A 17,848-nucleotide genomic window follows, 5' to 3' on the forward strand; every position below is an offset into this window, starting at 1 on the left:
TTTTCCAAAGTTATTTGATATTTTTAATGTTGACATTTCCAGCGCTTATTTCGAAAGTTCATTTTTTGTGACAAAAAAAATGAAAATGGGTTTAATTTCATCCGAGGACAACATGAGAGTTAAGGTTTCAGTGGTTAAAGCTATAGTGGGGGTGGTGCGCAATCACCAAAGGCTTGCATCATGTGGATGTGCCAACAATGTTGTTGTCATTATCTAGAATTGCTTATGGGGGTAACAGAAACTACGCACTATAGCTTTCAGTGTTGTGAGATCACTAAGGTGTGTTGCTAATGCACTGATATGCTCACCTGTGACAAGAAAATGCCACGTCAAAGTCCCAACCAGAGCCAACAGCCGGAAGGGAAGCCTTGGGTTTCTTGAAAGACATGAGGAAACGTAACTAATTGTTTACATGTTTACCCAGGTAACGCATTACAGTGACAAAGATGTCTACATACAATTTGATAGATAGCAATACGTAATACTTAAATTCCCCTGGCACGGTGCCTGGAGAGTTCAGCAGTGTGAAGTCATAAGAATAAAAAAATACTTGTTAAATAAATGTAACTCTTAGTTCTTAGTATCCTTGCTCCTTTATATACTTTGGTTCGATGTTGCTGTCATGATTTCTGGAGCTTTAGTTGATGACCCTTGACACAGGCAGCAATAGCTCCACTGAGTGATGCAGGGTCACAAACCCTATTGAATGGATATTTTTGTTTGTTTCCTGACAATCCTTTGTGGCTGGCTTACAGTAAGACTTGAATGAAGAGGCCGTTTAAACATGGTAGATGTGGTATGCAGACAATTTTAAAATTTACTCCAAATGAGTCACAGCATTGCAATGTCTACTGCTGATGTTTCAATCAGGTAATAGAAAATGGGAGTACTTACAGAAAATATTGGGTGTTGCAAAGTGAGGCCTGTTGAAAAGACAAACAAGTTAATCACTGTAATAGGATAGAATCCAGAATCATATTAGGCCATTTTCTCTAAATTTTTCATAAATATAAATTTATTTTTGACTTTTAAAGTTAGTTGTAGTAGCCACCTGGGTGGCTGCAATAGAAAACACGCCCTACCAGTTCCTACTAAAACTACTCCTGACATGTTTTAAATTGACATACTTTGAAAATTGTCTTGTTTTGTGGAATCTGGGTTTATACAGTTAACATGATGTGAGTCTCGAATCTATCCACAAACAAAATCCCATCTTATCTGAAATGCATTACTGGCCCTTCACAGTCAGTCATGCATAGAAAAATGGTTTCAGTCATCCTGAAAGGAAACATCTAAACAGTGTTACCAAGATAAAGGAAAGTCACAGTGATTATCATCAAACTCTTCCTCTACCTGCTCCAGAAGTCTGCCTTTCCACTTCAGACAGTGCCTTCTAGTATTATACTATATTGGTTGTGGTATTATAGAAACCAAGTGCTGAAAGTATCAGTTAAAGCTAGCAGTTAGCTAAACATAGAATCTCAGGTAATTCCCTGAAAAGAAAACAATATCTGAATTGTTATTGTTGGGGGCTGTAGGCAAGGCAAGGCAAGGCAAGGCAGCTTTATTTGTATAGCACATTTTAGCAACAGGAAAATTCAAATTGCTTTACACAGAAACAGGCTGTAGTGTAACAGGATAAGGAAAGGGGCAGTAAAAGCTGTCTGCCAATTACAAAATGTATCATACGCCTTCTTAACTCATACATACAGTACATTCACAGTCTAGAAATTATGAGACAGGCTATTTTCACTCTTTTGAGAAAAGCTCCTTGCACTTACTCTTTGTTCTTAAAACACAAATTCACAGAATATCAAGTGCTTTGCAACAAAAAAACCTTCCATACAAGGAAAACACCACTGCCATGCTACGTAATGACCAGCAGTATCAACAGAAAGCACATCTAAGGGAATTCCCAAGAGCCTTATTATTACCTAAAGTACTGCACATGGTGTTTTGTTACAGGAAAAGCGATACCAGATGGATCATAAAAGTCACATGACTAACCATGGAATTCTTGATTTACTGGGAGGCTAAAATAAACAGCCACCATGTCTTCTTCAGTGTTAATTGACCGAGACTGTCTGTTTGTTACACCAGCACCGATACTATAGTAATTTTATGATCTAATATGACAACTCTTTGCATAAAGTACTACTGTGGTGAGAGCTTATGTAGAATTTGACAACCACATAGAGGTGCTGATGGAACTCTAAGGCAATTTTGAGGCTATGCTTTGTGGTTTTAATGTAAAATGTATACAAGTTAGTAAACTTAAGAGAGCTATGGTAAAGCAGAGAGCATTGAATGAACATTACGATTGACTGTGTTTTTTGTTTGCGCTCTTCTATCATTTCTATCTACTGTCACATTACAGTTATAGTCAAACGTTTACACAGTGAGGCTTTATTTGTCAGAGGATTCCCACAGTGTGTAATATGATTTACAAATTATGACATGCCCTGCTGGATTGTCAAGAGACAATTCAAAGCGTGCCTGCCTTCAGATAAGCTACGAAACCACAAACCAGTTCCCCAAAGTCAATAAGTATCATCTCAAAGTTTCCTTCTGTGTAATGTGGTAGCCATGTGATACTTCATGTGGGTCAAATAATGAGGACTGTAAATATTTTTTCGTTGGGTGGAACCTATTAAATTGAGGTAAAAGACTTGGTGTGTAATTGTTTAGCTTCTCCTGCTACACCCCTTCGAGAGAGACCATACACAGGCTAACTCTCTATTTGCTTTCTGTTTTGGATGACAACAACTGGATGACTGTTTCAATCAATTCCCATTCCGGGAGTATCCTCAACTCTTGTCACTTGGCTACAATATCCTTTTTACTAAACTAGTCACACATGAAATCAGCAAATACATGTATTTACACAGGCATGAGGGATTTACACTCTCAACACACTTGATACAATTTGCTCTCTCTCTTAGTCACACTCATTGATATACACACAAAGCTGAGGAAATGTCCAAGTTTATTTTTAATCATATATTTGCCCATATCACTACTCCTGTAAGATAGATTAATCTTGCAGAGACTATACAGATTTTCAGATATGCATGCGGGTTTTAGTTAGTTACTACTCATGGCTAAAACTTACTAGATTTTTGTCTTACCACTTCAGCTGCAAACTACAATCTAGCAAAACATATGTAGAGCACTTGATAACAAGCAGTTCCATTGAAGAGTTTGAAACTATGAGCCCAGAAAAAAACAATAGCCTCATTCACAACAGCAAAATGAATTGTTTTCAAAAGACACAAGAAAAAGGAAGAGGACAAAACAAGCTCCTACCATAGTGCTGTGTGCCCGAGTGAGAACTGAAGTAAGTGGAGTAGACCGGCTGCATGTACTTCCTCTGCATACAAAACAGATGGGTGGAGCTGAATGAGTCATTTGACTGTTTAGAAAAATTCCTTTTTATTGAACAGTCAGTAATTTATGCTAACATTTAACACAGTGCTCTCTTAGTTGAATGACACTTGTTGCATTTTTAAACTGTGGCATTTTTCACAGCAACCATCTCGACTTTGTAGTCATAGTAGGAAAAGCTTAATAACTTTAACAATGCCTCATTCTATTCAATTGCCCCAATAAGCCATGGCAGTATTATGGTGAACCAACCTTCACGATATCAGAAACCTGAAACTAAAGCAGCTAAACGGAATTTAGCCTTTATTAATTTTGTTATTTACACTTTACACTTGCGTTTCCAACTGTAACATGCCATGTCTTATGTAAAAAAAGGCACGTAACAAATGTAACATTTTATGTAACTAATGTTTATTTTGGTGATATTTAACTTGAATATATAACTTTCTGTTGAGCAGCTTGAAGAGGTCATCCACAGCACTGTGTGTGGGTGTGTGGGTGTGTGGGTGTGTATTTGAGTGCATTCATTACATTTATGGTGACGTCAGAAGATATCAGGAAACTCGATGAACTTCCCTATCTGCTTACCATTTCAGTGTCACCTGACCGTGTGGACCATGTGAATTTCTTGGGAGAAATCACTATCATTTAATATGGCAGACAATAGCAGTGTTGTAGCCATAATATTCTGCTGCTATGTTTTTTACATGATGAGTATAAAATGAAGACACAATTGACAGAATAAAGTCCTTAACTAACAAGGAATGCTCTAAAAGGGAAGAGGGAACTAAATATCATAGTTAACTTTAGTTTAATGACACGGTCAGCCATAATTACACAATCTTTGGACATGTGACTAGGTATGTCATAAAATAGTGTTTGATTATGAAAGCATAGAGTCTTAGGCAAGGCAATAGTAAACATGCCATCTAGTGTGTTTCAGGGTAATACATCAAAACAGTTTTCTACTTTTTGAGCTATAAATGTTACCATTGCGCCACGAAGAACATCTTTTAATGATAAAATACAGCAGTAAGAGGCATAATATAAGATTGTAAGAAAATGTGAGATTGCATTATGTGCAGTTTATTCATCCAACACAGCTAATATACAGTACTCTTTTACTTTGTAGTGATTGGTGTAAGAAGGGTGCCACAAAGTGTGCATAAATGCCTGTAGCCTGTGTCACACAATATTTCATACGTTGCCTCGTTGCCTCTGTGTGTGTGTGTGTGTGTGTGTGTGTGTTTGTGTGTGTATACAATTATCTTTGACAAATACAGGTGTTGTACTATTTCAAAGTTGGTTTGCTCGTAACTGCTCTGCAGCTAACCACAGTGTTTCACATACAAGTTTAGTTCTTCTGTCACATTCGGTAAAACATCTTTTCACTTCTGTTTTTCAATAACATTGTTTCAGCACATTGTCTAATTACAAATATTAAATTAAGTACTGTAACTATGCACGTTCATTACCTACTACTGTTAAAAATAGTTTCATAAGAAAATATAAAGCACTGCATGGTGCTACAAAGTCTGCAGTTGACAACTGTCAATTAGCTATCTGTGTGTCTCTCAAAAGCTCTAAATCTGCTGTGCTCCAGAAATAGTAAGTGTTATTATGATTGACCTTTTTTTATCAAGCAGACTGTAATGTATTAATGGTGTATCAGTCTGGGAAAGTTACTCCCACTCTAGGACCTAGGAGAGCATGTTGCTGCTTTAGTAAATTTGAGGAGTATGATTTGCACACACAATTGGATTGATAGTTCAAAGGGCAATAGCAAGCAGCACTATTGTTAATCCTGCTTGTCTACAATGAAAATAAAGGTCATCATACTAATTTCCTGAAGCTTTAACTACATGCAGTTAGTTGTGAGGACGCTGTGTGACAACAGAGTTTCCCTTCTATCTATATAAGGTCTGTGACAGAAATGAAACTACCAAGGGAATCCCTTATTCTTAAGTAGTTGTTTTTTCTTTCACATTAGGTAAACCATCTTTTCACTTCTCTTTGTTTTAGCACTTTGTCTGATGACAGCTATTAAGTTAAGTAATGTAATTTTCCATTGTCACTACCTACTTTATTCATCTAATAATTTGCAAGGTTCCCAGCTAACTAAAACGTCCTGAACCTAAGAAGGGGAGAGTTTCAGTAATGTATTAACATTGATTTCAATATTTAATTGAATATCTACTTTGACATTTGAGGAATAAAGATTTACATAATAAAGTGTTTCTTACCCACATGCATTTTAATGTCACCCAGTGTTAGCTCAGTGAGATTCTCTATGCTCTAATCTTTTCATAGCTCCTTCTAACTTCTCCTGCTGTGACGCTTTTATTGACCTTGTGATACTTTTTCCAATAAAGTCAAGGAAAAGTGTTTGGAAAACCATAACATAGGTTTCATTATTATACATTTGTAGCCACATTTCAGAGCACATCTATCCCAGCTGGGTGGAAAACAGGGGAATGTCCTTGAACTCAACAGTGAACACCCACTTTTTGAACGGCGCTGGTTCAGGAAGTGATTTTTTCCCCATTCAAATCTCACTCGATGTTTTAGAGAAATGGTTATATATAGAGTTGTAAACCTGCAACCAAGCCATCCACCAACAAGATGAATTGTGACCATAAAACATTTGATTTGGTGCAAAATGATAATTTGAGGTACAAGACTGTGTACATAAATTATCATAGACTTCAATCATAGATGTATATATCTATGGACTTCGGGGGTAGCTGCTCACTAGCTGTTTGTAAGTTCGGTAAACAGCGAGCTCAACCAATCCGAGATGTTGCTGTTACGCTTAGGGTTGTGGGTAGTGAACTCCTTTACACTGCGAATAAAACCTGTTTTTCTTAAAACAAAGTTGATGTCATACAGACATGAGGCTTCTACAGGGGCATAAACCTTTGTTCAACAATCTTATAGCTCAAGGTAAGTCTACCTTGAATGGTTTAGACATTTTTGCTATTAGTCAAAATACTTATGGAGAAAATGAATGGGATTTTCACTACCAGAACCACACTGTTGAGCTCTACTGAACATGGCCAACATGCCTCGGGACTAAGAAGATATATCAAATGTTGCTTCTTTGGGGTGAAAATGCTCATTACCAGGAAACTGTGTGCCCATCCCGTAGGATGTCACAAGGAACAAGGAATATGGGGGATTTTCCATGTGTATCCCTGACAAATTTGATAAAAGTACCCAGAAAGTAGAGCCTCCTCCTCAGTTGCTTTTGACTCACCCCTCTACTTTCCATTTAGCCTTTCACAACACATTTTAGTATATTACCAGTTATCTGGTGTCTTTTTGAATCCTTAGGCTGCAAATGCTACCAGTAAATGTATTTAGGACAGAATGTGTTATAGTCAGTCAGTCACATCAGGAGCTGTGGCATTCTGAATAATTTAATGTGGAAGTTAACACCCACAGTGTCCCTTACATCTTTGCTTATGTGGTGTACAAGAATCTGTTGGCCAGTGGGCAGTATGTGGGATGCTGAGAGAACCAAATGCCAAACGGGGTTAATAAACAAATCAGTTCTTTTTTCTGGGGGATTTTAAAATTCAATCTCATACTAAATACTAGCAGCTTTCTTCAGTAACTTTCTGTCTGAAAAGTGCCCAACTCAACTGAAGCAAATATCCAATATATTTATTTAAATCAGTTTCACAAGAAAACAAAAAGCACTGCATGGTTATGGGCTGAAATATGTACCAACAGAAACCAAATTTGAATCATTCATATTTGAATTGCTAAACTTGAATAATTGCATAGAAAAACTGAATTTAAATCACATAATTTGAAATTGTATTGTTTATTATATAAATTGGATTGGAAAACTGAATCTGAATAGTATAGTTTGAGATTGAATTTATTTGTTTGGAACTGATAGCCAATAAAATATGATCATCAATGAAAATTCAACTCTCTATATATCTTCACATTCAGTTATCACAATTTAAATTCAGTTCACAAAACTAAATTTCAAGTTACTGTGACAGACATCCGGGTACTTGAAGGATGAAGGAAGATCAATTGAGTGCAGATCAATGTGTATAAGAAGATTTAAAGCACTGCATAGTGCTGCAAAGTCTGCAGTTGGTAACTGTCTATAAGTTATCTGTCTGTCTCTTGATAGCCCTAAATCTGAAGCGCTCCAGAAATAGTAAATGTTATTATGATTAACCTATTTTTACCATGCAGCCTGTAAAGTTTATCAGTTTGTGAAAGTTATTCACACTCAAGGACCTAGTCGTGAAGATGGGCCTATGTTATGTTTTTACAATAATTTGTTCCTACATGGTGCATATTCCTGAAATACATTCTGTTAACAATAAAGTATCACACAGCAAACATGAGGCCAGGTTATAAATCCATTAGAAAAATACTATACATAATGCACACAGATAATTGTTAATGAGGACACAGCGGGTCAATTTTGCCATAGGGCCCTGTGGTTGGTTAACCCGTCCCTGTCCACAGAGACATTTTGAAATGCCATAGTGGGCAAAACACAGCACTGGTTTACTGGACGCATAAATAATACAGAGCAATCGTCAATGTTATGAGTATCATATGTGCAACTGTGACAAGTCAAAATGTCTGCTTTGAAAAAGGCCTATTGAAGTTATAGGCAACATGAGTATAGGCCTGCAATTTATAAACATTCAGAAAAAGCCTACAAGTATCTTGAATTAAAAACAAAGAATTGTCTGTTATTGTTGAATTAAAATTCCCTGGCATGACACAATCTCTTTTTAGAAGCCACGTACCACAGAAAAGGAAACGGGTGTCTTGCTCTTTCTCAGATTTAAAAGTGACTTAGTTTGGTAATGCTGATCACATGTGGGCCATAGGAATTGATACATTCATTTAAAATAAATACTGGTGCCATTCAATTACTCTGATACATATCAAGAGCAACTGCAACTTTAGCTAGATTGTGGTTGACTTAAATAATGACAACAACATCAGGAAGCTTGATGAACTTCCCTGTCTGCTAACCAACTCAGTCAAACTTGACCATATGGTTTACATTTTTTGGAAGAGATCACAACAGTGGTATAGGCTACGTGATAGGCAGGCATGCAGGAAAGGTCAGGGATTTCTGTATACCTACTTACAAAAGTGTGACGATTTGCAGTAATTGTTTTGGGTAAGAAGTGTAACAGAATCTGTGTTGCGAGTCACCCAGGAATAACAACATACAGTAGTAGCTTGGCAATCATTCTCTGGAAATTTGAAATTAACTTATGTGAATAACTGAAGGAGATATGAAAGGAAAGTGAATTAAAACTATACTCTTTCAGTGTTTTTGTAAGCCTGCCCTTGAAGATAAAGGCTACTGCTGCTTCGGGTGACTCTCTGTATTCTATATATTCTTTGCACATTTTGCAATCAAGCCATTCAGCCTTTTTTCTTGTGCATATTTGTTTTTCTGTATTCAGTGTTTATTTGATGTTAATGTTTAATATGATTGTTTGTTGGTTTATGAATGCAATGTCTTTCCACCAAGGCAAATTCCACATACGTGTAGGCTACTTATAGTGGCAATAAAACCTTTTCTGATTCTGATTGTGATTCATTGCAGCAGATGGTAAAGTTACAGAAACTACAGAAAATGAACCAGATGAGGTTGATGCTATAGCTAACACACTAATGTTACAAAAAGTGGATGAGTTTGTCACTCTGGGACGCAAGAATGAAGTTGGGAGGGAAAAATCACAGTATACTCACTAGGAAAAACTAGACTGGATCACAATCATTTAACATGACAGACAACAGCAGGGATGCATCCATAATATTATCCTGATGTGTTTGTTTTCTTGAAATGACGTGTTTCAGAATATGTCAGCATCAGAACTAAAAGTCAATGTTAAATGACATGGTCAGCCACTATTACACAATTGACATGAGAGTGGGTATGTAATACAATAATGTTCCATTGTAAAAGCAGAGTCAAGGCAATAGCAGATATGCACTCTAGTCTGTTTCAGGGTTATGTATCAATAAATATTTATCCTTTCTGAGCTGTAAATGTAACCATTTGGGCAACTAAGAGCAACTTTAAATGGTGGACTACTGCAGTAGTAAGCATAATTTAAGATTTTAAGAAAATGTGAGATTTCATTATGTCAATCAATTAAGCAATTTATTTATTTATCATGTAAAATCATATAAAATACAATTTCAATAAAAATGCAATTTGTTTATCCATCACAGCCAATATCTCAAATCTGCATCTTCCACTTTGTATTGATTGGTCTAAGAAGATGCTACAAGTGTGCTTAAAAAGTAGTAATACCAATTTATCTTGAATACATTGAGCTTCTCAGAAAGACCTATGTGAGAAAACCTTACGGAAATAAACCATAGACAGTATAAGGAATTTAAACTCAAGGCTCAAACGAACCAAAGGATACTGCCTAGTCTGGCTGTGCAGCTGTTATAAGTAAATGACGTAAGTTAATTGCGTAGGATTGTAGTTCTGCTGTGTCAAGTGGTACAGTGGACCGTAGTTGCTACGGTACCCACGCAAGCATAATCTTGGAGACACACACAGGCACGAGTAACAGATTGCTACAGCTTCCCTCTATGAACTACGTTACAGAAAGCTCCGAGTAGACTATTTGGTGCCAAAACGGTATGAAACCAAGGTTTCTTTTAGAATGCTAGCGCGCTAAGGTCAAGTCAGCTAGCTAAAATGTTTAACTTTTAACACGGAGGCGAGCTAATGTTAGCTAACGTTAGCCATAGCTTAGTTAGTTATAATGCTGCACCATAACTTTGTAGACATCATTTTAGTCCGTCCTATGTAAATGGAAGAAGCTGATCAAGCATGCTGGTATTATAAACTTCCGTTGTTTCAGCACTAGCACATTTGAGATAGAAAAGTTATAACGTAATTTAGCTAGCTAACAGCAGCGACACCAGCTCTGGTAACGTTAGCACTGCCCTACGCATCACTTCGGAGACGGGTTAGCGTTAACGTCAACGTAGGTTACCCAACCATCTTTAGGGCAAAGTAACTAACGTTAGTTATAGGTAGTTGTATAGACAGTAAACCGGGGACTTGAACTGGTAATGTGATTGACGAAAGCTAAGCTGGTCTAATACGGGTCTATTTGTTTCTAGCTTGGCAGAATGCAAAGTTAATTTAAATAGCGGATTAGGTTAAGCGTAACCTACGCTAGGTTTAACTGGAAAGCCTAATATGGCCGCAGTTTTATTCTTGATGCAGCAATAATTAGCATGGTTCTAAGATGGTTACAATTACTAAAATGAGGAAGGAGTGACAATAGAAAATTCCCAGGTCTAAAGAATCTGTAGAAATTACATAGAGACTTAAAAAATATATGTAGTAACTGTTTTACATAATAGTGACCATTAAGCTATATCCCTCCCTGTGGTTCTTTACAGTGTTGTTTTACTTTCTCAGCATCAGTACATCACTGCAGCTGAAAGATGCCCCATGGTGTAGATGATGCTCGCAAAAAGTTTATCCTGACCACAACTGGAAACTTCTATGGGATAAAGCCTTCGTCGTCCCTGGCTGACAGCCCAGAGCTCAATAACTTTTTGGATGATGGAAATGAATTTGTCCTGTCCGTCAGCAGACACGACAATGACCTTCACTTGTCAAATAAGGTAACACAAATGTTTATAGCATCATTACAATGTTAAATTTAACTAGAATAGAACAACATATCCATGTGAAAGATTTTCCTTAATTCTAAATAGCATTTTCTTAGCAGTTTTTCCACTGTATATGTGCAGATCATGTAACTTTAATCTTACATCATACTTAAAACAACAACAATTGACTTGGCATTAAAACTTTTTTTCCCCCCCTTATTAAACATGTAATCTTCCTTTGTCAGATTGATGCATCAGGGGACAGCAGAGAGAAGGTGTTGGTGTTCTTCAAGCTGCATCCCACAGTGATCACTGAAGACAACCTTCACCAGAGCCTCCTAGTGTCGTCCATGCTGGAGTCTCCCATCAACACCCTCTACCAGGCCATAAGACAAGTCTTTGCACCTGTACTGCTGAAGGTGAGCCTGTTTCTGTGTATTAAATAGTTGCTTTTTAAAAGATTTAGGCTTTGGTAGTAACATTAACCACAATTGAAGATTCTGCTAAACCACACAGTCAACAAAAATAAAAAGACAATATTAGGATGTAGTATTTATGAAGCTGCTATTTGGAACATATTTCAAGTTGAAATTAGTCAAAACATTTACTATATTTGTAGTTAGAAAAAACACTCCTTGACTATTAACATTGAAAAGGAAGAAAAAGGCAGGAGAACAAGGCAGGAGAAGAGAACAGGACTATTTAGTCTAAAACTTGAGAAAGTGTCTGTTTCATTCACTTTTCTCGAGGATGAGCACTGGCGTTCAGCATTTGACCCTAAGCTGGCAGGCCTGCTAAGTGAGCTGGAGCTTGGCCTAGGCTCAGTGGTCCGCCAGTCTGGAGCACAATCCTCTGCCAACAGAGGCCGTAAGGAAGAAGATGTCCTCGGTATGCATAAGTATATTTTTACAGAAATAAATACACATTTCAGGCCCGTAGTGTCAACAGAATGTTCATAGGTAAAAGATATACAAATTAAAATATATATAAATAAAAGATTTTTCAAATAAATTAATTTTAAAGGTTCATACAATGTTAATGTGATTTGGTAAAATATTTTGCTAGTATGTATCATAGAATAGTTCATCCTTAACGCTTGAAGCTGTGGTTACATACTCTCTCAGCTAAACTGTAACGGACAGCTGCACCTGAATGTATTACTGACTTGTAACCTGTTAGCTTAAGACTATATACAGTACTGTTTTTGACTAATATATGTGTGTAATCTCAGTACGTCTATCACAAAAAGTTTAATTAGCAATGCATTTGTTCACTTCATAAAGTGAAAACTCATAACTGATTCTGACAAAAACAAGGATACATTATAATTTTCAAACAATTTACTTGTTTTTTCCACTCTGTGAAGGCATCCTGATTCCCAGTGATGAGTTCCAGTACTGGGATGATCTCGCTGAGTCTGCGGAGAAAAACAGTGTGCGACAAAGGGCTACGTATTTCACTGAGCAATTTAAACCCATAAAAAAGGTATGCATGCAAACATGTACGTATTAGGACTGGCACCATGAAAAATCTAAGATATTATGTTTACTACATTTGGTTTGTGTATGTGTACAGGGTGGTTGCTAAATTAATTACAATTATTGAGATGAAGATTAACTTCAATCTGTAACTGTACTAAGCAATAATTCTAGATAATTTGGTAAAAGAAAGCAATTACATCTTAGTAAATTTAGTTGTTTTAAGTTTGAAAACCTTAAAATTGTGAGTAATAAATAATAATAGAACAGGTTTCATTAACATTATTTTACAAACTGCTTTGAACAGTGTTAAATATTTGTTCAAGAAGTTGATATTTCAAATTCCAGTGTACTAACTGGGAACCAACTATATGTGTCTTTGTGATTTCCCCAGGAGTATTGTGGTCTTGATAGCTTGTCTATGCCTGATGTTGGGGATCTCTTGGAACAGAGCAAAGACATTCTGGATGATGTTTGGAGGCAGACTGATTTTGAGCCTTATCCAGAAACACGCATGGTCCGACTCATGGATGTTATTGGTGAGACTCTCTCACACATTCACAAACAAAAAACAGGAAATGAAAACAAATATTTGCTGATGTTGTTTTTAAGATACAGTTCGCATCAAGAGTTCTGATCATTTAACTACTGTGGTTGTTGGAAAAAAAAGCAAATTTCTCAAGAACTGAAACCAACTTTGTTTTCCGAGGAAGTCCTAGGTATACAGGTAAAAGCCAGTAAATTAGAATATTTTGAAAAACTTGATTTATTTCAGGAATTGGCATTCAAAAGTGTATCTTGTACATATTATTCATTGCACACAGACTGATGCATTCAAATGTTAATTTCATTTAATTTTGATGATTTGAAGTGGCAACAATGAAAATCCAAAATTCCGTGTGTCACAAAATTAGAATATTACTTAAGGCTAATACAAAAAGGGAGTTTTTAGAAATGTTGGCCAACTGAAAAGTATGAAAATGAAAATATGGCATGTACAATACCAACTTGGTTGGAGCTCCTTTTGCCTCAATTACTGCATTAATGCGGCGTGGCATGGAGTCGATGAGTTTCTGGCACTGCTCAGGTGTTATGAGAGCCCAGGTTGCTCTGATAGTGGCCTTCAACTCTTCTGCGTTTTTGGGTCTGGCATTCTGCATCTTCCTTTTCACAATACCCCACAGATTTTCTATGGGGCTAAGGTCAGGGGAGTTGGCTGGCCAATTTAGAACAGAAATACCATGGTCCGTAAACCAGGCACGGGTAGATTTTGCGCTGTGTGCAGGCGCCAAGTCCTGTTGGAACCTGAAATCTCCATCTCCATAGAGCAGGTCAGCAGCAGGAAGCATGAAGTGCTCTAAAACTTGCTGGTAGACGGCTGCGTTGACCCTGGATCTCAGGAAACAGAGTGGACCGACACCAGCAGATGACATGGCACCCCAAACCATCACTGATGGTGGAAACTTTACACTAGACTTCAGGCAACGTGGATCCTGTGCCTCTCCTGTCTTCCTCCAGACTCTGGGACCTCGATTTCCAAAGGAAATGCAAAATTTGCTTTCGTCAGAAAACATGACTTTGGACCACTCAGCAGTCCAGCTCTTTTTTTCCTTAGCCCAGGTGAGACGCTTTTCGCGCTGTTTCTTGGTCAACAGTGGCTTGACACGAGGTATGCGGCAGTTGAAACCCATGTCTTTCAAGCGTCTCTTGGTGGTGGATCTTGAAGCACTGACTCCAGCAGCTGTCCACTCCTTGTGAATCTCCCCCACATTTTTGAATGTTTTTTTTTTCACAATCTTGACTAGGGCGCGGTGATCCCTATCGCTTGTACACTTTTTCTGACCACAGTTTTTCCTTCCCTTTGCCTCTCTATTAATGTGTTTGGACTCAGAGCTCTGAGAACAGCCAGCCTCTTCAGCAATAACCTTTTGTGTCTTTCCCTCCTTGTGCAATGTGTTGATGGTCGCCTTTTGGACAGCTGTCAAATCTGAAGTCTTCCCCATGTTTGTGTAGGCTTCAGAACTGGACTGAGAGACCATTTAAAACCCTTTGCAGGTGTTTTGAGTTAATCAGCTGATTAGTTTGTGGCACCAGGTGTCTTCAAAATTTAACCCTTACACAATATTCTAATTTTGTGACACACGGAATTTTGGATTTTCATTTGTTGCCACTTCAATCATCAAATTAAATGAAAAACATTTGAATGCATCGTCTGTGTGCAATGAATAATATAATGTACAAGTTACACCTTTTGAATGCAATTACTGAAATAAAATCAAGTTTTTCAAAATATTCTAATTTACTGGCTTTTACCTGTACATTACCCATTGTTTGTATGTTGGTGCATCACTGTGTTTTGGGTGCTTGTGTATGTGGCAATTTTGTCGTCTTTTCTTTTGTTTGTGTACAAGGTGGAACCCTTGGAAGATATGTGCAGAGAAAGCTAAGCGGTCTTAAAATTTTTGAGGAGCCATTTGTATCGGTGAGGGAGAACTTGAAAACGGGTGTTGCCATATGTGAACATTGGGTGGGAGTCTGTGAACATTTGACTGGACAGGTATGGAATAGATGAAAAAAGGTGGAAAAAATGTATACAGAATGGTCTCAAAAATCAATACCTTTACCATTTATCTCAAAATAAAACACCTTATTTCAATTCAACTGGAAATAATGTATTTAAACATAAAAACTGACTGAAAATCTATCTCTATCTTATAAAATATATCTAGAAGTAGATCATCTCTTTGATTGTGGTAAACACTGAACACATGTAATGGTCTTTATTCTCAGGTGTGGAAGAGACATGCTCCACACCCCTGGAAGGGAAACAAGCACTGCCCGCAAACCCTTCATTGCCTTGCAAAAAGATTGGATGAGGTAAAATATGGTTCTAATCCAGAAATACTTTCTGTAGAAAAGACATTATTCAATAGTGCATATTTCTCTTTTTCACATGACATTGTGCTACACTGGTTGCATCACATTCAGTGCTTAAAATATATCTGCAATCTTTGTTGACTTCTCCTTGTTTCTCCTTGTTTGTTAAACAGCAGACGTCACATTTAAATGGAATTTCCACTCACATTGGCCATTCATGAAATGTTCATATAGATGTCATCCTAACGTTTGTCTTTACTTAAATTGTGAATCTTTGTGGGCTTAAAGGACCCTGTCCAATTGGACAGCCTTATCAGCCCGTTATGACATATCTTGTTGTGAAATGTAGTTTATGAAGAAGTGAGACCCTGAATTGGGACATGGCTGTTGATAAACTATATGCATCTAATAGTTGTTTGTAGGATCATTCCCTTGTCACCTCTGTAGACAATTGTTATCTGTGGTACAGATCGATGAAGCTGTTAAAACATCACTTGACCTGGCAAAGGGTTTTGTAGCCTAGAAAGGCTACTACGGACTTGGTAAAGTGGCAACATTGATCCAGAGGCATATAGCCTCTGTCACATAAAAAGATAATACATGTATAATTTCCCTTATGCACGCTTATGGACATCTCTTTTTTTAAGGCAGTCCCACACATACACACAGCAACACAGAAGCCTAATAACCCAAGACATTAATAAAATAGTTGATATAGATAACATGTGAAAACATTATTTATGTCTACCAGGTGGTGACTCTGCGAACAGTTCATGAGAAACTGCTGCATCTGCTACCAGGAGGGAAGCAGCAGGTGTTGACTTCAGATCGTGTGTTTGAGCCTTTTTCTGGACTCAACCCTCTGCATTACAACCCCTACACTGAGGTTAGTTGTTGGAAATGGTGAGTGTGCATGTGAGACTTCTGAATTACCTTGTTTGAGCCTTCCTCATGCGTGTACTGTAGGTTTTCTCATTGCGTAGCTGCTTGATGTCACTTTCAACAGATTACTATCCCATCTAAGGGGATTTCCAATCATGCTCACACTTACCAGCTACAGCCAACTTGTAAACATTTGGCTTATTCATTACCTCATTTTTCACCCATCTTATCCTGAAATGACCATGATCCCGTGTGTAAGCATCTGTCTTGCAGCTCCAGACATCAAAAAAGCAAGGATGTTTATTTTGACATTTGAAGTTTCATCTTCTACCAAATCTATTTAGGCAAGGATAAAAAAATTCCCCATTTAACTTACAGTATTACTTTTTGTTGTATGTTTTTGTAGCCTCTTTGGAGAGCAGCGGTGGCTCAGTTTGAGCACCTAATGGCTCCGTCAGAGCAGGAAGTTGCTGGCAGACTAAAGAGCTACATTGTTGATGTACAGGACAATCCACAACAGGTAGTGAAACACTACTTCAGCTCAGGTTGTAAAATATTGTTTGTGCGTTGATGTGAAAACTTAACTTATTTGCCTGTGGATTTGTTAATTAGCTGTTGCAGGTGTTTCAAAAGCACAAGGAGTTGATCAGACGTCCGACCATCAGCAAAGAGCTGCAGTCAGAGAGAGAGACCCTACTGGCCAGACTACTGGACTACAATAAGGGTACACAGTTCTACCTCAAAGCATTTACGTCTAAAGGCATTTATGCAGAATTTTGTCTGTGGGGGGCCCAGTGTCAGACTTTTATAAATGCCATGTCCAGAATAGAAAAGTACATTTTACTCTCCTAGGTTGTTTCAGAAATGATTTAGTTTGAATGGTTCAGTTAGATGTCAAAGTTGTTAGATTAAATGTCCTGTCATGGAAAGCCTCTTTCCTTAAACCATCAATATTTTCTTTAGCTGAACCCATACCTGCTAACTCATTGTAAGTGACTTTGGGAAAAAGTGTCAGCTTAATGCTAAATGTAAAAATTATCTGTATGATATAGCGAGACTCAGTGTTGACACGTTGTTACTTCTACAACTACCATTCGTAGTCACTGTTCTATTATCTTTATTGTGACTTTTATTGCCACTGTGCATCACACCCCCAACCGGTACCATCAGACACCGCATACCAAGAGCCTGGGTCTGTCCGAGGTTTCTTCCCAAAAGGGAGTTTTTTCTTGCCACTGTTGCGCTAATTGCTTCCTCTTGGGGGGATTGCTAGAACTGTTGGGTCCTTGTGAATATAGAGTGTGGTCTAGACCTACTCTATCTGTTTTTTGTATTTGTATTCAATTTTTGTACTGATTTGACACTATAAATAAAATTGAATTGAATTGTTATTTCCCATCTTTGGCCCCTCTCAACTTTATTGATTTTCCAAGGACTGAAGACTGACTTTGAGAGTCGATGCCATGGAGGCCCTGGAGACAAGTCTGGGCCACTTATTGGCAGGAACCTTCCTGAGGTGGTCAACAAAATTGTCTGGGTCCGACAGCTCATACACAAGGTAACTGCGTGTGCGTGTG

At 37.6% G+C, this 17,848-nt stretch overlaps 2 protein-coding genes across 2 annotated transcripts in view; one reads left to right on the forward strand and one right to left on the reverse strand.

Annotated features, from left to right (window-relative positions):
• The window catches only part of LOC116685478 (uncharacterized), a 10,376-nt gene extending 7,051 nt beyond the window's left edge, over positions 1-3,325 (reverse strand). Inside the window, exons 1-3 of the mRNA XM_032510521.1 lie at positions 3,307-3,325; positions 895-923; positions 309-376 (exon numbers count right to left, since the gene is read on the reverse strand). Coding sequence (XP_032366412.1) covers positions 309-376; positions 895-923; positions 3,307-3,309 — 100 coding nt within the window. The 5' untranslated portion in view covers positions 3,310-3,325. The remainder of the gene's footprint in view (positions 1-308; positions 377-894; positions 924-3,306) is intronic.
• A 6,597-nt stretch (positions 3,326-9,922) lies between these two features.
• The window catches only part of LOC116681765 (cytoplasmic dynein 2 heavy chain 1), a 93,137-nt gene continuing 85,211 nt past the window's right edge, over positions 9,923-17,848 (forward strand). The window contains exons 1-12 of the mRNA XM_032509679.1: positions 9,923-10,042; positions 10,829-11,046; positions 11,280-11,453; positions 11,784-11,922; positions 12,401-12,519; positions 12,907-13,051; positions 14,924-15,069; positions 15,303-15,389; positions 16,141-16,275; positions 16,678-16,791; positions 16,884-16,995; positions 17,705-17,829. Coding sequence (XP_032365570.1) covers positions 10,864-11,046; positions 11,280-11,453; positions 11,784-11,922; positions 12,401-12,519; positions 12,907-13,051; positions 14,924-15,069; positions 15,303-15,389; positions 16,141-16,275; positions 16,678-16,791; positions 16,884-16,995; positions 17,705-17,829 — 1,479 coding nt within the window. The 5' untranslated portion in view covers positions 9,923-10,042; positions 10,829-10,863. The remainder of the gene's footprint in view (positions 10,043-10,828; positions 11,047-11,279; positions 11,454-11,783; positions 11,923-12,400; positions 12,520-12,906; positions 13,052-14,923; positions 15,070-15,302; positions 15,390-16,140; positions 16,276-16,677; positions 16,792-16,883; positions 16,996-17,704; positions 17,830-17,848) is intronic.

This window comes from Etheostoma spectabile, chromosome 3 (assembly GCF_008692095.1).
Source record: "Etheostoma spectabile isolate EspeVRDwgs_2016 chromosome 3, UIUC_Espe_1.0, whole genome shotgun sequence".
Taxonomy (NCBI): domain Eukaryota; kingdom Metazoa; phylum Chordata; class Actinopteri; order Perciformes; family Percidae; genus Etheostoma; species Etheostoma spectabile.